This window comes from Corvus moneduloides, chromosome 1 (genome assembly GCF_009650955.1).
Source record: "Corvus moneduloides isolate bCorMon1 chromosome 1, bCorMon1.pri, whole genome shotgun sequence".
Lineage (NCBI taxonomy): Eukaryota > Metazoa > Chordata > Aves > Passeriformes > Corvidae > Corvus > Corvus moneduloides.
In genome coordinates this window covers 163,827,071-163,850,735 of record NC_045476.1, presented here as the reverse complement: position 1 = coordinate 163,850,735, position 23,665 = coordinate 163,827,071, and the positions used below count along the sequence as shown (strand labels likewise).

At 44.2% G+C, this 23,665-nt stretch overlaps 1 protein-coding gene across 1 annotated transcript in view; it reads left to right on the top strand.

The window, feature by feature from the left end:
• The window catches only part of TSNARE1 (t-SNARE domain containing 1), a 468,220-nt gene that overhangs the window by 85,871 nt on the left and 358,684 nt on the right, over window positions 1-23,665 (top strand). Inside the window, exon 4 of the mRNA XM_032134539.1 lies at window positions 23,236-23,358. Coding sequence (XP_031990430.1) covers window positions 23,274-23,358 — 85 coding nt within the window. The 5' untranslated portion in view covers window positions 23,236-23,273. The remainder of the gene's footprint in view (window positions 1-23,235; window positions 23,359-23,665) is intronic.

Sequence of the window (23,665 nt, the reverse complement as noted above, 5' to 3'; positions counted from 1 at the left end):
GTGGATTTTTTCTCTGGTTGATTGGTTTTCCTTCTGTTTTCCCCAAGTACATATCCAAGCATAAGGTTTTGGAGTGTTTTATGCAGTTCTTTACCCCATGTAGGGAAGGTTTCCATCTTCCCTAGCTGAGAATTGTGGATATCCAGGAAGGGATACCTTTGAAATTCCTACATGTTGTTATTTTTATCATCTCTTACACCCTTCTATTTTTCTGATTAAATGCCTTTTTAAAACAAGCCTTTTAAAACCAGAAAGATTCTAGACTTAAATTTTCTTTAATAATTTTTGAGGGTTTTTTTTTTTTAAGTGAACAAGTTGTGATTACCCAAGCAGCCACTAATTTTCAGTTCTTTGATCAATTCCTCTATATCAAGATGAGGTCTATCACAAAATTCCCTGGAGTGAAGAACAATATTTCTGAGGTAGGAAACTTGTCAGCTGTAATGTTTAATAATTCCAGGGGTGTTTTAGACCTGACAGTGGGAAGCTTCAAGCAGATGCCGGTTAGACTGAAGTCCCTCAAGAAAACATTTTTCTTTACACTTCATAGGCAAGTGCTTGTCTTTGGCGTGTTGGTCAGTGGTGTGGAAGTGCTGTCACCTGTGGCTTTGGATACTCTTGTTTTGCTGGTGACTCCTGAAGAGGTTAAAACATGGAAAAGTCATGTCCCGAGTATAAAAAGGCCTCTACAGGTTTTCAGGCATAGAATCATTGAATGGTTTGGGTTGGAAAGGACCTTAAGGACCATCTTATCCAACCCCCCACCATGGGCAGGAACACCTTTTTGGTGGTATCAATCCGTATGTGGCTATCAAAGCTTCCCTAATGGGAAGACTGAATATTTTGACCACCAAATGCTCTTTGAGGGGCTGGTGGGTGAAATAACCCAGTCCTGTCAGAAAGGTTGGCACTGATGTACTGAACCAACCCTTTTAATGAAGTTCTTTCCTTTCCTGGCAGTTGTACTGAACTGTAATGAAGTTTACATCTCTGTCTTCCTCACTGACTGAAAAGTTCTGGGTTGATTGAGTAATGAAATGTGTCAAATAATTATTCAAATGCTTTTAGATTTTACTTCATTAAATAAAAAATTTGACAGGTTTCTGCAAAGGTTGGTGAATGTGGTTTCTGGGTTCTCCCGTGGGTAAAACAGCATGAGAGGCTGGCTTGGACTGTGATAGTTGAGAGTTCTGACAGATTTAGGAAATGAAGAAGCTCTCTTGAGACCACAGCTTGAAATTACAGACTGGTGTTCACCCTCTCCAGAGGATTTTAGGTTGAGGTTGATGGTCTTTATTTGGGATTCTGGTGCCTCTGGTTCATTACAGACTTGTTTTAGACATGGAATTACATATTTTAGACATGGAATTGAGACTTGCTTGACAAATACAAGTATTTTAAAGAGATTCTGGAAGGTGTCTCATTTTTGGGTTATTTCAAAAGCTAATTAATGTATAGAATTGAAATGAATATAAGGATGAATGTAAGTGTCCCTTTCCATGGCAGGGACACCTTCCACTAGACCAGGTTGCTCCAAACCTCATCCAACCTGGCCTTGGACACTTCCAGGAATGGGGCATGAATTTAAAATACAGAGATTGCCATCCTGCAAAAGCGATTTTTTTTTTTTTCTGAAGGAGAAACTTTTGTGTGCAGAACTCCTGGAGAAGAGCTGGAGAATGAAATGCCTGAAGACTCATCAGGTCTTCCCCTTGCAGGAAATGCAGCTTTCAGACTGTTCAGGTTTTGCAAATTTAAGTCTGCCTTGAGTTACCAAGTCCAGGTAGTTCTTCAAGTTTAATTTATCTGTCATTTTCGTTGGCAGGGGGATTCTCCCTCTCTGCTCCACTCTTGTGGGATCCCCTGGAGTAATTTATCCAGGTCTGAGGTTACGACATAAGAAAGACATGGACTTCTTGATGTGAGTCCAGAGGAAAACATGAAGATGCTCCAAGGGCTGAAGCCCCTCTGCTCTGGAGAACAGCTGGGAGAGCTGGGGGTGTCCAACCTGGAGAAGGGAAGCTCCAGGGAGACCTAGAGCCCCTCCAGTGCCTAAAGGGGCTCCAAGAGAGGTGGAGAGGGACTTGGGACAAGGGCCTGGAGTACCAGGACAAGGGCAAATGACTTCAAACTGACAGAGGGAAGATTTAGATTGGATATTAGAAACAAATTCTATGTTTCTTTATGTGAGGGCGGTGAGGCCCTGGCACAGGGTGCCCAGAGAAGCTATGGCTGCCCCATCCCTGGAAGTGTCCAAGGCCAGGTTGGACGGGGCTTGGAGCAACCTGGGATAATGGAAGGTGTGCCTGCCCATGGCAGGGAGGGCAGGGCTAGATTTGGAACCCAAACCATCCTATGTTTTTGGGGTTTTGTTGGGTTTTGTTTCCTTGTTTGTTTTGGTTTTGTGTGTTTTGTAGTTTTTAATAACTTTTGAGCCTTTAACTTGCAGAACCATCAGCTGAGCTTGGAGAGTCTTCTATGTATCCGTCAGGCACTGTTAACTCTTGTACCTGTTTTTGGTAATTAAATGAACACTGAAGGAAGGCTGTGCACACTCTTGCAAACCACTGGCTGTAACACACAAAATATCTTGTATTCTCGCTTGGGCCAGCATGGAAAGAAATACCTTGAGGGTTTATCTCTGTTCTCTTTATTCCTTTATATTTATAAATATATACATGACTGGGAAGAAAGAAAGAAAAAGGAATTTTGCCAGGGAGTGAACTAAATCACAGAGTAACAATACCAGGGAGGAACATGAGCAGAAGCAGCAAGGGTCAGCCTGCCTTTATGAAATTACACCGTTTGGGGCTGTTATTTTAAGAGCTTTTCCATCTCGCTGTACCTGAGCACCAGTGTCATGCTGTTAAATCCGGGAGGCTGAATTGCTTCAGTGTGCTCTGGGACAATGTCCTGATGCAGGAGGGAGGCTGTAATGGTTCAGGTTAACTCATACCAGCAGCTGCTGTAATGTTTGATAGCTGAAGTGCTGTTCCCTGTGCTCTTCCTTCTCTTGCATAGGGGAATATCAGGAACTGTGGGTCTGTGGTGGGGGCATGCTGATTATTGCCATGTTTTAAACAGTGACTATTGTGTATCTGGGCATGAACCAGTGTGTGCCCAGGTGGGCAAGAAGGCCAAGGGCATCCTGGATTGTATGAAAAATAGTGTGGCCAGCAGGACTGGGGCAGTGATTGTCCCTCTGTGCTGGCCACTGGTGAGGACACGTGTTGAGTGCTGCGTCCAGTTCTGGGCCCCTCATTTCAAGAAAGACATTGAGGGGGTGGAGTATGTCCAGAGAAGGGAAAAGAGCTGGGAGAGAGTCTAAAGAATAAGTCCTATAAGGAACAGCTGAGGGAACTGGGGGGGCTCAGCCTGGAGTACAGGAGGGTCAAGGGTGATCTTTCTGCTCTCTGCAACTCCCTGACAGGAGGATGCATCCAGATGGGTGTTGGTCTCTTCTCTCAGGGAACTAGGGACAAGACAAGACAAAATGGTCTCAAGCTGCGCCAGGGAGGTTCAGGCTGGACATCAGGAGGAATTTCTTCATGGAAAGGGTTGTCAAACATTGGAAGAGGCTGCCCAGGAAAGTGGTGGAGTCCCCATCCCTGGAGTTGTCCAAGAAATAACTGGATATGGCACTCAGTGCTCTGGTCTGGTTGACAAGGTGGAGATCAGTCAAAGATGAGACTTGATGATCTTAGAGATCCTTTCCAACCTAAATGATTCTGTGAATTATGTTGTCCATAAAGTGCTTAGTTAAACTTGCTGCTATTTTTTTTTCTTCCCCCTCCCCCCCTTTTTTTTTTTCTCTGAGTAAGTGAGGGTTTCGAACAAGTGCACTTGAATTTGGTTGCCATGGCGTGTGCCTGAAGTCTGGTACAGCTCCTAGAAAGCACAGCCTTAACTTTAAGAATGGATATCACAGCTGAGATCATGGATAGCTGATTACAGTCCTCATCTGCCTGAAGCATCTCTGGGAGCAGGATGCTCTCCTGAGGATACAGTGCACTCCATAATGGGATGAAGGATAGCTCTGTGCCTTTCTGAGGGAAGCCAACATGTGGAGATATCTCTATCGCTGTGTAATGCCTTCCTCAAGATAAATGCCATGGGAAGCCGGCAACGCTGGACAAATTTGCTCTGCCATATGCTTGTGGAGGAGTGTTTTTCTGAAGCTTTTGTGTATGAATGGTAATCATAGATTTGGTTTAGAGAGACGTTTCTGAAAGTGTGAAGGGAAAGGAAGGGCAGCGTGGTAATTTGAATTAATTGTAGTGTTTATCAAGTCAACATCCAGTGGAGACCAAATCATTATGTAGTCTCATATTTCACTTGTAAAAAGCATAATAACTGAGTAATGAATCCAAGGTCAGATTGAAAAAAAGGGATACACCTCCAACATCGAAAACATTTTAAGTTCTTATCTCATAATACGTGAAATGGCTTTGGAAGCAGACCATAGTGGGGTGCGTTTTGCTTGTTTGCTTGTTTTTCCCTTTTAATCTGCAAATAGATATGTGGAGATAGTTCTTTGTGCTGCACAGAGCTGAGAACAGCCAACAAAGACAAAAATTCTTGTCTAGCACATGCATTAGGAAAAATTTCCTCACTGAAAGGGCTGCCAAGCCTTGGAACAGGCTGCCCAGGGCAGTGGTGGAGTCACCGTCCCTGGACAGATTTAAAAGATGTGTGGATGTGGCACTTAGGGACATGGGCTAGTGGTGGCCTTGGCAGTGCTGGGGGAAGAGCTGGACTCGATGATCTTAGAGGGCTTTTCCAACCTAAACAAATTCTATGATCCTGTGATTGCTGTGGTAGGAATTAATGTTCTAAGACCTTTGGCTCCCTTACTGGAGGCAGGGAGAAGAACAAAGATGCAGAGCCTTGAGCAAGAAATCCGAGAGCCACGACCTGGATCTTCATCCCCTGGTATCAGTAGATCAAATCCAGAGGTACCAAACAGTGCCTGGATTCCCACCCTGAAACAAAAGGGTTGAGTTGCTGGTGTTCAGTCACATCCTTCTCCAAAAGTCCTGCCAGGACTGATGGGATAACTGGCAGTTTAAAGGATTGCTCTGTTTCCGTCTGCTCTATCACCCACAGGACCACAGCAAACAGAAAGCCAGTCAGCATGTCATGTACATATAAACTGCTCCCTCCTCCTTGTGGAGCTGAGCTCTGTCCGTCTGGCTGTTGGAAAATGGAATGTGAGGATTTAGGAGCAGAAAATTGAGAACTTTTTTGGCTGGTCTGAAATGAAAAAGTGGATATTTTACCCTTCTGACACATGATGAAGTATCTTTTGGTATCTAGAGACAGCACTGTCATGGGACTAGGCTGTTAATATATTATGTGAATGATGGTGGTATCAGGCTGTGCTTATCCGAGCTAAGCCCATTTTAATGATCAAAATCTTGAACTTAAAATTTAGGGAAAAAATTTGGACAAAATGAAGCAAAGGGACAATCTATCTTTTGTGTAGAATTTGTAGAATCAGCATTGATTAACTGGAATTGCAGTAACTACCCACTGATTAAAGTCAGTTGGGTTTTGGTGGTTTATTTTGGGGTTTTTTTTTTTCTTTTTTCCTTTTTTTTTTCCTTCTAAAAACCTTAATTATATCTTCCATGAGGGCTTAAAAACAAAAAATAAAAATAAGACAGGTGGAGAGCCTTTGGTTTCCACCTCATGAAAAAGAAACGTAAGTTTTGGTGGCAGAAGATCTGTAAATATTTTATAGAATTCAGCCAGGAATCCATCTGGACCAGATTTCTTTTTTTAGCCTTTCATTCTTTTATAATTTGTTTTAATTTTATCTGCAGAGAGCGCCTATCTCAACTTCTTGGATTGAATATTTGAAAATGGATTTTTAAAATGTTTCCTTGCCAAATAATGGCCTGTAAGAGGCAGGTGTTTCCTTTGAGCAATTTAAAGTGGGACTACCCCTCCCTGCTGGGGCTGCACATCCTCTGTTTTTGCACTGAAACAATTTATTCTGAAAGGTCTGCAGTGTGTACAGTGCCTGGCAAAATTTAATTGAGGCAGTGGTTTATGATACCTACTTGAAATAACAACAATACCTTCTGATTTTTATAGGCATGTAATCATTAGGGGCCAGATTCTCATATCTTTCATGGAAAACATTTAATCCTTGGATTAAGGCAGCACAAAGGAGGAGGCACTGCTCGATTTGAATATTTCTGGTCTCGTTGTGGAACCCATTAGACACAACTCCCTGCACCCTCCCAGTGCTTCCATGATCTTAATTGTCTGAATTGTTTGTGGCTTTATTTGACCTTAAACTATTCCCTTTATGCTCCAGTTGCAGTGTTTTTATTTTCCTCTTAATAGTGAAATTGGGGTTTGATTTGAGAGGTACAACAGATAAGCTTTTCTATCCTCTTTAAATTTAAAGACAGTTTTCATTTTTGCATAGGTGATGTGTCTTTTGAGCATTCTTTTTTTCAAGGTAAGTGCAACTTAATCAGGTTATTTACCAAGGGGAATACAAATCATTGAATGGTTGGGTTGGAGGGGACCTTAAAACTCATCCAGTTCCAACTCCCCTGCCACAGGAAGGGACACCTTCCACTGGACCGGGTTGCTCAGAGCTCTGTCTTGAACACTTCCAGGGGTGGGGCATCCCCAACTTTTCTGGGCAGTCTGTTCCAGTGCCTCACCACCCTCACAGGGAAGAATTTCTTTCTAATATCCAATCGAAACCTGTCTTCTTTCAGTTTGAAGCCATTCCCCCTTTGTCCTATCACCACATGTCCTTGTAAAAATGTTGAAGAGGAGCCATGAGCTTTGAGTGGTTTTGGAAACAGAGAGGTGTCCTCAGACTTTCTGTGATGTGTCTTCAGAAGAGCTTTATGTGCTCAGGGACTCAGCAACCACCACATCCCGTCCCCTCAGGCTCTTCTAGACCTCTTAGATCCTCCAGTGAGATAAGAGAGGAAACAAAAACATGTGGAAAGGATGAAAACTCCCCCACCTTTTGTCCAATTAATTTTTACCCAGGGCTTCTGTCATGGCCTTTGTCTCTTTATTTTTTGGGGAGTGGTGGTGGTGACAAATCTCCTCAGTCCACCTTTTATTTTTTGGACATTTCCTGCATAAGCTGTTCCATGCTTTTCACCTCATACTTAAATTTTCGGTTTCATTTTCCCCATCAAAACACTTTTTGCTGTCACTGGCACCTTGCAGCTGTAATTTCCATGGAGTATTTTGTGTCTGTTTGGTTTGGATGGCTTCCCAAAGCTTTGAATGTAGCGCAAGCAAACGGTGCAATAGAACATTTGAAATACAAGTTCTTTTGGTCCTTGTCCCAACTCCATTACAGAGGTCTCCTTCCTTTTATGTTTTATTTATTTTCAGAATGGCACTTTCTTCAGGCTGAAAAAGGTTTCTGAGGCAAAAAAATACCAGGTAAAAACCTGGCTGATGGCTACAAAGGGCAAGGAGAAACAATTCTCAAATGTGGATCCTGTTGTTTATGTAGAGTCAAGTCACTAAAAACACCCACCAACCAGTAAAATAATGGGACCAGCGAGATTAGACAAGCTTGGATAGAGAATATAAAAAATCAAGTGTGGGAGTCTGTATTTCCACTCAATATTGCACCTCTGTATAATGATGTTGGAATAGGAATTCCTGTGTGATGGAAGTTCTGTGGGCATTGCTGTCACCAGCTGAGAGCAAGTACAGCAGAGCAGAGTCTGTCTCTCACCTCACCTTATTGAGACTTAAATATTTTTATACCTGATAACCACCTTAATTCACGTTCATCTCGAACAGGGATGCAATTATACGACATAATTACAGTATTCCTGTGCAGAGCAGTAAAATGAAGCACAACGCAGATGTATCTTTTGCATGCTCTTAATCAGGTGTGAACTTGGCACCTGTTAGTTCCTTGTTCCCATTCCTGACTTTCGTCTCCAAAATGTGTTTACCTTCATAAACTCAGTGATGGATTTAGATTTGATCTGCCTGGAGACAAGATGCTCAGCCACGAGCCCTTGGTATGTGACAGGCCTCTGTTAATGCTCTTGCTTTCTCCTTCATCCTTTCTCTCCTCTCTTGAGTGATGGGGATCTGGTTATCTTCAAACCTCACTCTTAGGGCTGGGTCTAGCCTTGTTTATAAGTCCAGATTACTGAGGCTGAGTGGAGCCATCCTCACCATGGCCATGGAGAGAGGTAAAAGAGAGCAGCTGACCAGAAGGGGCGAATTTCAAGTAGTCTGGCAGCTCTTGAACTGTCTGGTTTCGTGCTCTCCTGAAAGATTTCCTTCTAGAATTGTCACAGGAAGAGATGAACTGGGTCAGGACAGGTGTGTCCATGGAAAATGAACCAAATCCAGGCTGTTTTGTGAAGAACATGAGAAAAGAGAAAACAATGGGCTTCTCCCACTGTTTTCCCATGTTCCTTCAGTCAGAGGTGGTACACTTAATACCACGCAATGTATTTTTGTTCTTCCTTTTCCCCCCTCCTTCTTTTCATAGTCCTGTTGCATTTTTAAGCCTGTGTAAGGTTTCAGGATGCACAACAGTCTGTGGTAGGAAGTTCTTGCTCATTTAGGCTTTACATGAGGGTTGCCTTCTTTCTTTCTTTCATTCATGTTTCCTCCTGGATTTGCTTCATTACCCCACAGTTCCTACACTGGAAAAAAGAAGGAGAGGTTTGCCTTTTCCAGGTGACTCAGGAATCCACGGGGTGTTATTTTATGGGCTTTTCCCACGCTCCAACATTCTTTTCCCAGTCTGATGAGACATTAAATTTTCAGTTCTTCTACTGTGTTAGGAAAAAAGCAGTAGAATTGGATAAAATGTTGAAAAGACTGATGAAAATGATAAATTTAAAGGTAAATTTTCAGGGATTTTTAAAATCTGTTGTATGTCTGTGCTTCCCAGGAGCTGCAAACTTCCTCCACTCCCTCTGTCTACTGGAAAGTAGGCGCCTCCTGTGTATTTTGACTGGCTCTTCGCTCTTCACTGGCTGTACTAATTTAGGTCTCTCCCAGTAGCTATGGGTGCACACTGAGAAGTGAGGGTTGATCTCTTCTCCCAGGTAACAAGTGATAGGAAAAGAGGAAATAATCTTAAATTGTGCTTAGGGGGTTTTAGATTGGCTGTTAGGGAAAAGATCATCACTAAAAGGCTTGTCAAGCATCCAAACAGACTTCCCAGAGAAGTGGTGGAGTCGCCATTCCTGGAGGAATTTAAAAGATGTGTAAATGTGGCACCTGGGGAGATGATTTAGTGGTAGCTTTAGCAGTGTCTGGTTGGACTCAGTGATCTTAAAGGTCTTTTCCTGCCCAAAAAATTCTATGATTTAGGTGCCTTAATTGGCAGCTGTTTCCCATTCTTCTGCCAGCACAGAAGGCTGTGCATCACCAGTCAGATCTTCCAGGCCCAGCCAGGCCTCACAGGACATCTGAGATGGTATTTGGCACCCACATTTCAACAAATGCACCCTACACTGTGCATCCTGTCTTCACCAGGGTCTTACATACAGTTCATAGTATAAAAAATACAGCCTCTTTCTTGGTGGAAAAAAATGCAGTCTGCATTTTTAAGGGCAACTCTTCTCCCATGTGCAGGCTTTGCCACTCAGCTGTTTTGCCTTGGCTCACTCAGGGCTTGGCGTTCCTCTCACATGAGTCACGCGCTGGAGCAGAGCTGCTTTTCCTCCCTGATATTTGGTCTGGGTTCCCTTTGGTCATGTGCTACACGAGCTAATGAGCAGGAAGGAGGAGTCCTCCAATGCCCGGTTGTCATGGTTTAGTATAGTTTGTGTTTTTAGTAAAGAGGGCATCAGCCATGGAAGTGATTCTCTTGCAAAGACGTGCTTACAGCTTCCTCTATGACCTGACAGAACCTATCAGCTGGCTAGTTTGAATATTGACAATTTTTTAAGCCACTTTTAAAAACATTTAAGAACAAACAGAGACCGGGAAAGCTCCCTTGTCTTCCGTCCGTGGTGCAGCCCGGTTCCATCCGCGGCCCCCCCACAGCCCTGCTCCATGCAGGAGGCGCGGCCCAGGTCCCCACCCCCCTCCAGTGCGGCCGAAGGCTGCCCCGATGCCTGGCAAAGATCGTGTGACCAACAGTGATAAGTGATCTCCAGCTGTGGGGCCGGGTGAGAGTAGCCCTTTCTTAGTGCTTTAAGATTCTCCAGAACAGATGAAGCCTGCAGACATCAATCCTCTCCCGAGTCAGAGGAAGAGGGAAGGTGAAGTCATGTGAAGAAAACGCCATAAAGACACCAAAGTCAGTGAAGCAGGAAGAGCTGAAACCCTGAGGGAGGAGAAAGAGGAGATGTTTCAAGCTTAGAAGTTGAAATTTTGTTGTAAAGCTATGGTGGTGATGGACTATGATATATCAGAGTACCCGTTGTAATTTCATGAAAGCATGGGGGGGTGGAGCGTTCAAACTGTACTTGTGAGCGAAAGTACCTGTGCTGAAATAAGCAAATGACAGTAGCTGTAATTTGATGAGGACCCTTGCTCCCAAGGAAGGAGAAGACCTCTATTCCTAGAGCTGAAAGTGATGAGGACCCTTGCTCCCAGGGGAGGAGGAGGGCCTCTATTTCTAGAGATGAAGATGCTCCCAGAGATGGGTGAAGAGAGCCTTTGCTTCTGAATAACTCATCCTTAAAATGGTACCCCAGTAGCTCAGGATTGGACCCTCGAAAGCAGTTGTGGGGAAAGCTGTAAGTCAGGGGAAGGGAAGAACCAACTCGGGTGGCTGTCTTGTTGTGATACTGAAGCCATGAGAGAACTTCTTGTGGAGATGTCTCCATAGCATGAGCAAGAGAGACTCCTCTCCCTAAGTGAACTGAACAAGGTTATTATAGAGGTGGTAAACTGATTGAAAATCACAAGGGATGTCTTTTTACATTGTCAGTGGGAGAATGGGGAAAGGTGGGGGGAGGAGAAGCGTTCTGACGGTTTGGTCTGATTTTTTTTCTTTCTTTTAGGTCTGTTAATAAACTTCTTTATATTCTTTTAAGTTTTGTGCCTGCTTTGCTTTCTCCTAATTCTTATCTCACAGAAGCAAAATAAGTAAGTAATGGATATTTTGAACCAAACCACTACACCCGTGAACTGGGAAATTGGCTGAAATAGGGCTTTTTAGGATCTCTTCATAACTGATCAGAGGCTGTGTCAGAGCAAACCTGGCCAACACGGTTTTCTCAGCATGAGGGTGGATGTACTCCAAAATATTTGTCATTAGGGTGAAAGAAAGATGGGAAGGGGATGAATTTAGCTCTCCACAGGCTGCCTCGGGCTGGTAGCTGTCTCTGCCGTCTCCTTAGCAAATGCTTTGTGAGTGGAGCTGGTCTGGAGAAGACAAACTCCTTTGACAGCACATATTTACACACCCAGATGCTCCGTGTTCGCTGTCTTGTTGTCCTGGCCTGTAAAGCCTTCAAACGAGGTGAAATCTCTTTTCTCCTGCTATGCTAATCCTGTGCTCTCTTACCACACTCTGCTGCAGGCAGGAGACGTGGCAGGAGGCTCTGCTCCATTGTGGAGCATCCCCGGCTAATGTGGGTTGGTTGTTAGCATGTTTTCTGAGGATTTGTTGCTGTGTCTTTCTGCTGCATCCTGGTGAATGTCTGTGGTGAAAAACATCTCTACTGCTCGTTCCTCTTCCGTCCATGTTAATATCCATCCTGTTGCCTTGTTGCAAGCAACCCCAGCAATTCCTTGCCTCTCTGTGACTTTGTGTCTACTGTGGAGCATTCCTTACTTTAAAAATATTTTTTTTTAAATGTTTTTTATTTGAGGAGGGGGAAAGTTGAAATAATCATGGTGCTCACTGGGCTTCCGTCCTGGCTTAGGGAGATTGTGTTGTGGTTTAAAAACACAGGCAGAAACTCCTGTGAACAGCAGATTGGTGGGATTTTAAGAACCCCTCGAAAGAATTAAGGGATCAACCATGTTCTCTGTCAGTGAGGGGTTGAGGCAAAAGCGAATGAGTTGGAAAATTGACTGTAGTTTTGGTTTTCCTCAAATATGTACAATGGCAGGTTCACTGGAAGATTTTTAGCAAATTCACTTTAATCTGGCTGGAAAATTGGCTCACAGCCACTGCTGACTCTGGGCTGTGATTCATGAAAATTTCTTCACTAAGAGGGTGGTCAGGCACCGGAACAGGCTGCTCAGGGAGGTGGTGTAGTCGCCATCCATGGAAGTGTTCAGAAGGCTCGTGGAAGTGGCCCTTGGGGGTTTGCTCGTGTTGGGTTAGTGGTTGGACTCAATGATCTTAGAAGTCTCTTCCATCATGATTCTGTGATCTGTTGAGTTAGATAACTGACCTCCATGATCTCCCACAGTCTTGGTAGGAAACCTGCAATGAAGATACCAAGTTGTTTTGTGTTTCTTGACAAATCGCAACCAAAGGTAGAAGTAGATTCTTTATTTCCCACTGTGCCCTATGTCTTCGCCAGACCATGCTGCTTCTCATTTATCCTTTTGCAAGATTTATTTATAATGTGGCTGGTGGTGAACGCTGGTGTAGGGGAGAGCATATTCTGATTGTGCATGTTGAATAACTATATTTCTGCTTTGGGAAGTGGAAACGAGTTATGTTTGGTGATGGAGGAGCAGGATCCTGGGATTTAGGAATCTATTACTTTATTAATTCACCCATTTTGCTCTGCATCTTCCTCTCCTAAGAAATTGCAGTTTTGTCTATCAAGATGTTCCTGTGGACTCAGAATTTGTTGCCATCCTCAGATGCATTTTTCATTATTCTGTTGAAATCCAATATAAATTTATAAATGCCATTTCTAATTTTGTTAAGCTGACCTAGTGTGGTGCAGTTGGTCTCTGTCCATTCGTGCGTGTACATCTTTTATAATTAATAAGTTTACTCTAACGTCAGAGTAGCAAACTAGACACCAGTTCCCTCTTTCCTGTGTTCCTCCTCCCTGTTTTTTATTACAGCAAATAGACATTAATATTCATCTTTTGTAAGCAGTGAAAAGGCAGATGAAACCTGGATTTTGAACTGACTGGAAATTTAATTTTGCTGTTCACTGAAATATGTAATACTTCTGTGTTTGTCTAGCATATGGATAGATTAAGACTGTTCTACATGCAAGGTTCACAAAAAGTAGACAGCATGGCACAAAACGGCAAATAGAAGAAGGCAATACAGGTAAAAATAGAAAGAAAACCCTTGAGGTAGAAGCAACAGAGTTTTGGAGCATTTGTATTCAGGCAATTCAGGTTTGAAGCTGTCTAGATCATCTTCTGCAGGAGCCAGAAGAAATGTTTAACTGTTGTATTAATGTCAGTTTAAAAAATAGGAAGGATGACATCACATCTTGATCAAAATGAGCTCAGAGTGACCTGGCACTAAGTCATGTAAGCACTGCCATGATATAGCCTGGAACAGCAGAAAACATTACACACAGCTCAGTGCCCAAAAGATCTTTGGTCTCCCAAACACTTGGGAGCCTCCTTTTTTCTTTATCTGAATTCCTCAGTAACACAGCATCCTGATTGCTTTTCCAGGAATAAAAGTATTTGGGTCCTGAGGGCTGGCCTTGCTTGTGCCATCACTCTGTCATTTATCACCCTCAGCTGCTGCTTTGGGGAACCAAACTGTCTTGGGGTGTGCTGCCTCATGCTTTGAGGCTGGAAGGCATCCATCTTTCCATGGCATCTGTGATCCTTTTGATGGAAGACTTTTTCTAGCAGGTAGTTTTGCTCTCAAGAAGTTTACACAGCTTAATTGGGAGGGGGGGAGCAGGGGAGTCTGTGAATCTGAGATTCCCAAGGTAAACAGAACATATCCAGCCCTTCTCCTTGGCATTTGCCTAAGGCCAGCCTGTCTCTGGTGCCTCATAGCAGGGTTTGAAGCCTGTCTTCTGTTCTCTTGTGAGAAGACGTGCAGTCAGGTAGATTTGGAAGAAGAGTCTGTGTATTGAAGTGGCAGCTGGGACTGACATGAAAGGAGAACAGCAAGCTTCCAGATTGCTTTCCTTGCCACTGCTCTTCATGTCTGATGTGCAGACGTTGGTGTAACGTGAAATGTGTACAGATGAATTGCATCCATCCCTTCCTATCTGTGTTGCTTGTGGTTTCCTTCTCCTTTATGTTTCATGTCAGTCCATCAGACCTGAAGCCCTCTGACATCAACATGAGGTCCTGCGTGGAGGCATCCAGAGCTTGGTGGGGTTGGAGGTGCCTTTTGATGGACAGGAAAGGGTCTTTTCTACCTGATAGGTGCTGCTATAGCTGCAAATCTTGGGGATGACTGAGTGATGAAAGAAGGGGATAGACAGGAACTGTTCCTGTTGGCTTTGTGTGGTGTTGCTGAGCTGGATGAAAAATGAGATTGAGCAAAGGGTGCAATCAGATGTGCTGAGAGCAGACAGAGCTCTTGGTGTCATCGCAATTAGAGGCCGAGTGAAGCGGCTGTCTCTGTTTGTGGCTGGTGTGTATCTCCATAAAATGTCATGGATGTCTTATCTCGCTGTCTCTGACTTTGCAGCCTGTCCTGATCCTATCTCTTCCTGGGACAAAATGCTCTGCTGCTGGAGACACCTACAGTGGCAGCTATTCACAGGAAAGGAAACCAAATCCATTAGGAAGTGATCAGGTTCTTTCCTCAAATAAGGACTTTGACGAGGAGGAATGCAAAAAGAGAATTTTTTGTCATTGTTTCTTAGCAAATCTTGAGAAGAGCAGGAGCAGCTCTTTTCTGAGATAATCTCTGCTGGTTTTACTTTGCACCTACTCCACAATGCCTCTGGGCCATGGGCATTTGCTTTGCTCTGTCGTGCACTTCAGTGAAGGAGGGGAGACGAGCATGGTTCAGGGGGTTGGGTCAGGCTGTTTACAGTCATTGGTGATGTCACACCAGTCAAGTACCACAGAAGTGTCTCTAGAAGCTTCTGGAAGTCTGTTTAATTTGTACAAGATTATGGATATTATGCCCTGGGGGTTTTATTGTTGTTTTTGTTGTCATATTTTGTGTCTTGTCAACCTAGGCTAGACAGTGAGGTCCTCAGGCTGTGGGGACACGGATGACTTCGCTCTTCCATCAGCTTTAGAACTCAGCTGGGAATCAAAGTGTGAGGAAATATCTGTGCTGCTGCACCCCCAGTCCTGCTGCAGGCAGGGCATTGCTCCTGATCACCCTCCTGCCAGGCATTTCTGCAGCTCCTGAACACTGCTCTCCTCTCCTTGCCTGCGCAAAGCCACCCAGGGACATGACGTTAATATTACAAACTACACAAAAGATCCAGAAGGGAATAAATTACCTCAAAGGCCCAGGGTGAAAAAGAAGAAAGTCGTCCCCTCCAGCTACTCTGATTGACCTCTGACAGTTGTGTTATGAGGCACTCAGGGATTTGTGCAATGACACCAATTCGATGCTGAAACCATTGAGTAAAAAACCAACAAAGCAAGGTGATTCAACAACAGAGCTTGTTCATAAATTCAGTCTCTGGGAGAAAGGGAAAAGAGACAATTTTGCAGGTAAATTCCAGGTTTATTGAGTTTTGTTTTTAATAATTGAGAGAAAATCTAAGAAAAGAAGCTGAAAAGCAGCATGTCTGGGACATGAGTGACAGAGTCAATCCTATGTGGAAGGCTTTGCAAATATGCCCTTTGATCTCATGACTTGGAAAAACTTTCATATTAACCAAGTGAGTCCTGATTGAAGATATCTTCAATCAGGTCTCTGGTCATTGCAGGGGGATTGTTCTAGATGACCTTAAAAAGGTCTCTTCCAACCCAAATTGTTCCATGAGTCTCTTGTACTCTGCCAGCAGGAGAGCTCTGCATCTGTCTGTCAATTTTACAGGCAGGGAAGTGGAGGCAGCTGTATGGAAAGCGAGGAAATGCTGAGTATTCTTCCTTGTGGTTCCTGTGTAAACAAATCTCCCAGTGAGAAATGAAAGGAGGTCAATCTGTTTAGTTCATCTGAGGGGAGGTTAAAAGGCAAAAGAGAGATCAAACAGCAAAGTTTAAGAGTTGACAAGACAAAGCTCTCCTAACAGAGTGTCTGAGGCTGATCCTTCATTAACTGGGGAGGCTCTTACGGAAAGAGGTGACCCAGGCTGACCAGAGGATGTAGGGGTTGATGTGTAAAGATGATTTATGTGAAATGATCTGTAACCTCTTTATGAAGGTCAGGCTCATTGATCAAAGGATTTTATCTGGATGAAAATTCTCAGAAAAATTTATCAGGTGGGTCATCCAGAAGTGGAGGTGTCATCATCATTAATGAGTTCTGAAGCCCCTGGTGAAGACACTTCTCCATCAGCAAGGTGGTGGTAGAGGTGGGAAAAGAGCACCTGGACAGGATGGAGAGGTGGGGCTGTGTGAACCCAGTGAAGTTCAACAAGACCAAGTGCAAGTTCCTGCACCTGTGTCAGAGCAATCCCAAACACAAGCACAGGCTGGGCAGAGAATGGATTGAGAGCAGCCCTGAGGAGAAGGACTTGGGGGTGTTGGTGCATGAGAAGCTCAACATGACCCAGTGACTGTGCCCTGGCAGCCCAGAAAGCCAATCCTGTCCTGGAATGCATCCAGAGCAAGGTGGGCAGCAGGTGAGGGAGGGGATTCTGCCCCTCTGCTCTGCTCTGGTGAGATCCCACCTGGAGCTGTTGGGTCCCCAACATAAGAAGGATGTGGAGCTGCCTAGTCCAGAGAAACCCATGAAAGGGATCAGAGAGGTGGAGCTCATCTGCTGTGGAGACAGGCTGAGAGAGCTGGGGCTGTTCAGCCTGGACCAGAGAAGGTTCCAGGGAGACCTTAGAGCCCCTTCCAGTGCCTAAAGGAGCACTGAAGAGGGACTTTGGACCAGGATATGAAGTGACAAGACAAGGAGTAATGGCTTCAAACTGAAAGAGAGCTGGCTTAGATTTGATATTAGGAGGAAATTCTATATTAGGAGGGTGGTGAGGCCCCAGCACAGGTTGCCCAGAGAAGCTGTGGATGCCCCATCCCTGGAAGTGTCCACGGCCAGGCTGGATTGGACTTGGAGCCACTCCTCTGAGTTTGGTGGTACCAGCAAACTTGCTGAGGATACCCTGCCCCATCATCCAGGTCATCAATGAAGATGTTAAACAGGGCTGAACCCAGTATTATCTGGTTTTATCACCTCCAGGTACAAGAAGACCTTTCTCCATGTTGCCTGTTCCCAGAGGTGCTCCATCCTTCCTCATAGGCTCTCCCAATGTCTCAGTTCATCTTTCCAGCTTTGGTTTAGAGCTAGTCCCTTGTCTTGCCCAACAGGAGTGTAAAGAATGTTTTCCTCCCTGTCTTTTTGCAGCAGCTTTGCAGAACTGAAGGATTAAGTCTTCCCATCAATCTTCCCTTCTATAGGACAAGCAACCCCATTTACTCAATCTTTCCTATCAGGTTATGTTTTCTTGACCTGTTGTCATTCTCTGAGTTCCCTCCAGACTCTCTTCAGTCTCTGACAAAATCTTTGCTGGAGCCTGTTGCCTACAGCTTGTTGCCTACTCCTCAGTGTGGGGTCAAGCAAAAGGTTTGCTTCCCTTGTCGAGAAGATTGTAATCCTATTTACACATCCCGTGATGATGCCTGTCACTGTTACAGGAAATGTCACTGCAGATCCGTGTTCAGCTTGAAGTCTGTGGCATCCATCCATCCTTCTCTGCAGCACTGGCCAGCAGCTCCCCATCCTCTGTTGGTGTTTTTGTTTACTCTTTCTAAATTCAGGCCCCTGCAGTTGACCTGGATTATGCAGCGCCTTATTTTCTTCGTTGCACATCACTTCTGGTTTGTTAAGATTGTTCTGGAGGCTGGAGCTGTCATCTAACTCCCCTGTTGGGTGCTGTGTGTGCGTTTGACGAGGATAATTCCTGTTCCATCATCCAGCTCACTGCTCAAAATACACATGGGGAGAGCAGAGTATGGTGGACGCCATACAAAGATTGTTCTTTGGTTATGGCAACAGTCCACTGGGAGCATTTAATGGCTTTAAACTGAAAGAGAGTAAGTTTAGATTAGGTATTAGAAGAAATTGTTTACTGTGAGGGTGGTGAGGCCCTGGCACGGGTTGCCCTGAGGAGCTGTGGCTGCTCCATCCCTGGAATTGTTCAAGGCCAGATTAGATGAGGTTTGGAGAAACCTGGTCCAGTGGAAGGTGTCCCTGCCCATGACAAGGGGTTGGAACCAGAGGATTTTTAGGGCCCTTCCAACAGAAACCATTCAATGATTCTATGATTTTTCTGATTTAAAAAAAAAATAAAAAAAATTCCCTGCACCTCCAATCCATTTCTTTGGCCATGCAAACGTGACAGCCTAACAGGATAATATCAGCTGATTCTCTGCTAACTTCACTACCTGCTAACTTCTATAAAGAGTTGAAGGTTGATTTGATATGACTTCTTGCTGACTTAAAATGGGCTGTCATTCTGGTTTCCACCATCACATACTTTCAGTGGCTTTATTCCAGTGTTTTTACAGGAAATGGGAAAAAACCTGGTGGGTTTGCAATTTCCTTACTCTTCTTTTCTCCACCCATTTAGTAAATAGGCACAGCAAGTGTCCTTCAGTCTGCCAAGAGGGCCATGAACTGCCCTGATGGTGCTTCAGGTATCACAGGAGGAAAATTGCAGAATCCCAGCGGTAGGAAAGAACCTCTGGAGGTCATCTCGTCCAAACCCCTCCTGAGAGCAGTGTCACCTAGAGCCGGTTTCTCAGGCACATGATCAGTCAGGGCTTGAATATCCCCAAGGATGGGGACTGCAGCCTCTCTGTGCAGCCTGTGCTGATGTTTGATGACTCTCACCATAAAAAAACCCCCACAAAATAAGCAAAAAAGCCACTCCAACCCCAAAACAAACAGGTTTTTTTTTTTCTTTTTGAAGTGGAATTTCCTGTATTTAAATCCCTCTTGCTTCTTGTCCTGTCACTGACCACCACCAGGAAGATTCTGGCTCCATCGTGTTTGCTTCTTTCCATCGGATATTTTTACACCTTAATACCACCACACCCTTCTCCTCTTCAGGGTGAACAGTCCCAACTCCCTCAGCCTCTCTATGGGAGGTGCTCCCATCCCTTAACCATCTTTATGGTCCCGCACTGGATTTTCTCCAATATGTCCATGTCTCTCCTCCTTTCCCATTTTTTTCCAGTATTGTCTGGAAAGAAATGTCCCAGCTCATGTCTTTCTCAGCCAAACTCAAATTTAAATACATATCACTTGTCTGAAGTGCTGCTGTGGTTTAATTCCAGCTGGCAAATAAGCTCTCCACAGCCATTCCCTTGCCATCCCCAGCAGGTTGGTGGAAATGAAGTGGATGAGTGAAAGTGAGAAAGCTTGTGGGTTGAGATAAGAACAGTTTAATGATTGAGACGTAATAGTAAAATAATAATAATAATAATAACAACAAACCAATTTCTTCCATGCTATAATCTCACCTTTCATTCCCACCGCTAGTGCTGCCCACCCAAGTATCTCTAAATGGAGACTGATGGGTGTAGAACTCTTAAATAATTTTGCCTGCTTGGTTTTACCTGCTGGTATCTTTCCTAGTCCAAGAAATATGGACCAACTCTTTCCTTGAGATCCTATATCCTACTGTTCTAGTCATGGCATGGTTGGCTTCTACAGGATATACAAAGCAAGAAGTAGTTGAATTCATTAAAATACAAATTCATGCCCCTGGCAGGATAGTTGTCCTTTTAGTCTGGCTTGGATGTGGTTATTCTTTTATTTGTATTTTAGGTGATGAGGATAAACCTGTGATAAAATCTTTTTTTCTTCTTTCTTTTTCATTTTTTTTTTCCCTCTGTGTCTAGTACGTTACGAAATGCTTGTTCCAATTTGTACAAACTGCCTTCACAGTAAATTGGACACGTCTCCCTGAGGAGCAGTAGACAAAAGAGTTGGGAAGTGCCATGGGGATGGGGAGGGAAATGCTTTTATTGCCAATCAAATTAAAGGCATTTAGATCTGCTCTTAAATTTTCCTGTAAATATACTACTGTGGGGTAAGAATGTGGCTCCAGAGCTGTGTGAATAAGGGATATTTCAATAGCTTGGTAGGATGGGGTGGGAGGTGCCTGCTGCTAAAAAGATTGGTTAAGCTACAATAAAATATTTCGTTTTCAATTCTTTCTATTTTTCCTCCCTAACAAGGAGAAAAAGCTTTAAAATGGAAACACGTCCTGAAAATGATAAATCAACATGAAACACTTGGAGTGCTCTAAAAGCCCTGCTTCTCTCCCCCTTTCACACCACTCTGTTGGAGAAAAAATAGATACATTCACTGTTTGCCAAAACAACACTTGCCCAGTTGTAATCAAGTCATTTTACAACTGGGTGTAGAATTTTACTCCATGTTTGTTGTCTGTGGCCTTGGGGAAGTCATGGCAGGAAATGTTTCCACTTGCTTATCTCTAAAGAGACAGGGTGGGTACGGAACAATCTCTGTACAGAGGCAGTTCCCAAGCTGTTTGGTTGTCCCACATCCCTGCTTGCAGTGGTCTTAAACTGTGGGAGATAAAGAAAATAAGATAATTCCTTATCTGTGCCCAGAGACTTTCTTGTAACCGTCTTTCATGTGCCCATATTTTCCCAGGTAAGAGTTTTGCTGGATCTTGGGTTGCATTTTGTGATGAAGGTTGTGTTGGTAGTTCTGAGCTCACCTGAGACCTGGGAGAGCTGGGGTTTGTTCCCAGGTCTATCACAGACTCCTCAACTAAATCTTCAGCTGCTTCTTGTAATGTTTTGTGGTTGTGATCAAGAATTTCCATCAAGACACCACAGAATCACAGAATGGTTCGGGTGGGAAGGAACCTTAAAGATCATTTCATTCCAACCCCCTGCCATGGGCAGGGACACTTTCCACTAGATCAGGTTTCTCCAAGCCCCGTCCAACCTGGCTTTGAACACTTCCAGGGTTGGAAGAGTCACAACTTCTCTGGGAAGCCTGTGCCAGGGCCTCACCACCCTCTGAATATAGAATTACTTCCAAATATCCAATCTAAACCTACCCTCTTTCAGTTCAAGGCCATTACTCTTTGTCCTATCACTCCATGCCCTGCTACAAAGTCCCTCTCCACCTCTCTTGAAGACCCTCATGAGCTACTGGAAGCTGCTCTAAGGTCTCCGGGAGAGAGTACAGTTGTAGGGTGTATTTCCATGGAGCTCATGGTTTTACAGTTTTACACGGCTGACACGATGGGTTGTTTTGCTGTTGAGTGTCTCGCAAACCCGTGATTTACAACTTTGCTCCTTGGTTCCTCCTGTTTGCTCCATTTTCCGTCTCCTTGAAGCACACTCCAGTACACACCCTCACCCTCTCTCTGGCTGCTTGGGCTTCACAGCTTGGCTTCCATAACTTTGGGCTGAAGGCTGTTTCCCTAAAATGAAGGATTTCTGGTCAGGGGGCACCTGCAGCCTCTCAGATGCCAGTTATGTGTGGATGTGGTACACTGAGGCTGGCTGCGGATGCTGTACTCTGGATTTACTCCACTTTTAATGGATTTAGCTCCCAACCATTTCTCTCTCAAGGTGGTTGCACTTTCATCCTCTTTCATGTGTCTGGCCCAGTTAAGAGAGGATGGCGAGTGATTTCTTTTGGTTCTGAAGTTTCGCTGGCTGGTGCATCTCAGCGCTGATTTTTTTGCTTGGTTTTGAAACTCTGAAAGGAAAAAAAAAGGGGAATGAAGTAGAACAGGTTCCTGAGCCATCAGGCTGTTCCCAGTACAGCGCAGAACTGGGATTTTCTGGTGCTTTACTTTCCATGGAGAACAAACCAAAGGAATAGCTGCACAGTGTCAGTCAGTGCATCCAAAAAGGGACGTTAGCCCTTTCCTGAGGTATCTATCAATGAGGACATCATGTGATACGTGGTCATGTGCCACAGAAAGTGAAGGCCATTCCCAGCTTTTTGCATGTCAGAGGGAAAATGGCTGGTCCAGAACATGAGAGATTTGAATATCCGAGCCCAGAATGAAGCATCGCAGCTCATGTCATCCAGCCTAATACCTCAACATGTTTCTCAGTACAAGAAAGACATGGACCTCTTGAAGCAGGACCAGAGGAGGCCACTAAAATGATCAGAGAGATGAACCAGCTCTGCTGTGAAGAAAGGCTGTAGAGTTGGGGCTGTTCAGCCTGGAGAAGAGAAGGCTCTGGGGAGTCTTTAATGAAAGTGGCCTTTCACTACTTAATATAAGAAATATGAAGACAGACTTTTTAGCAGCACCTGTAGTGATAGGACAATGGTTTTAAATTAAAAAGATTAGATACAGAATAGTTATAATGAAGAATTTTATTTTATGGTAAGATAAAACACTGGACCAGGATGCCCCATCACTGGAAACATTTCAGGCCAGGGAGGTTGGACTAGATGACCTTGAAGGGTCCCTGCCAACCCAAACCATTTTGAGTCTGCCATCACACCAAAGATGTTGCAATTCTTGTTGGATTGTAACCTTTTTTTGTGGTAGAAACACCTGTTTGGAGTGGTATTTTTATAGCCTTGGTGTCAGAAAGCAGAAGCTGGGTTTGGTCCTGTATCATTTCCCAGCTCATACAGCACCTTTATCTCTCCTCTTCCTTTGCTGCCATCATCTCCATGCCTTAGAGTTGAACTATTTTGATACCAAAGCGCTGGGACACTGCTGAAGTGCTGGAGGATGTCTGGGTGAGGCATTTCTGTGGATAAGGAGATGGGAAGGAGGAAGAAGTTGTCTTCCTCTGACTTCTGCATTTATTTCATTCTGCTTCTGCTACCTCAGGCCTTGCAGGCAAAATAACTCTGGCTCCAGTATTTCTACTGGAGGCCCAGGAGATTGTAGCAGCAAACTGTCTTTTTTGAGAGCTCATCAGGACTGCAGTGTGATGGATAGACTCCAACCAGCTATGTACTGGTAATGTTCCAGAAGACAGCTTTACCGTTTTTTGATCAAGTGCTTAAGTCTTTGCCTTCTAGCTCAGGATCTCAAAGCACTTTGTGAACAGGGAGGAATTAAAAGTTGCCCTTTATCAGTGGAGAAAATAAGACACAGGGAGGTCAAATGGCTTGCTTGCCCTCAACATCATTTGTAGTCCAGACAACCTGGATTTTAGTGCTTTTAATTTTTTTGCAGGTGGGCATCCTGAAGTTTGGAGATTGCCTTGTATGTTCTATTTGCCTTTTCAGTCCTCTTTTTTTCTTGGACTGCTGGGGTTTAACTGACTTTTAACAGGGCTGTGCCTGTCTTTTTCTCTGTTTTTTAGGTTTGGAGTGCAATCCCGCATCCATCACTATCCAGAAAATGTCTTATGGATCCATTGATGGGAGTGGATTTGGGAGCAGGAACCCATTTGGAGGCCCTTCGAGACAAGGCTATCAACCTCTCGGTGAAGTATTGATCCCTTGCTGTAATTTATTCCACCTGGCTCCCTGAGGGCTGAAGTTTGACTTGCTCAGGTTCAGTGTGGCTGCTGTATAAATATCAAACCCTCACCAGGGGTCATTTCTGACACTGATTTTCAAAGGTGAATTCCAAACTTGTTCAGTTTGATTTGTGTGATTGAGGCCCAACATCTCACCATGCTCAGGATTTGAGGCTGCAACATGGGAGAGCAGCACTAATGAGGGTTTTTGAGGAATTTTGGGGGACCAGAAGGAGAAATGCATAATATTCTCTAAATTGGCTTGTGTCTT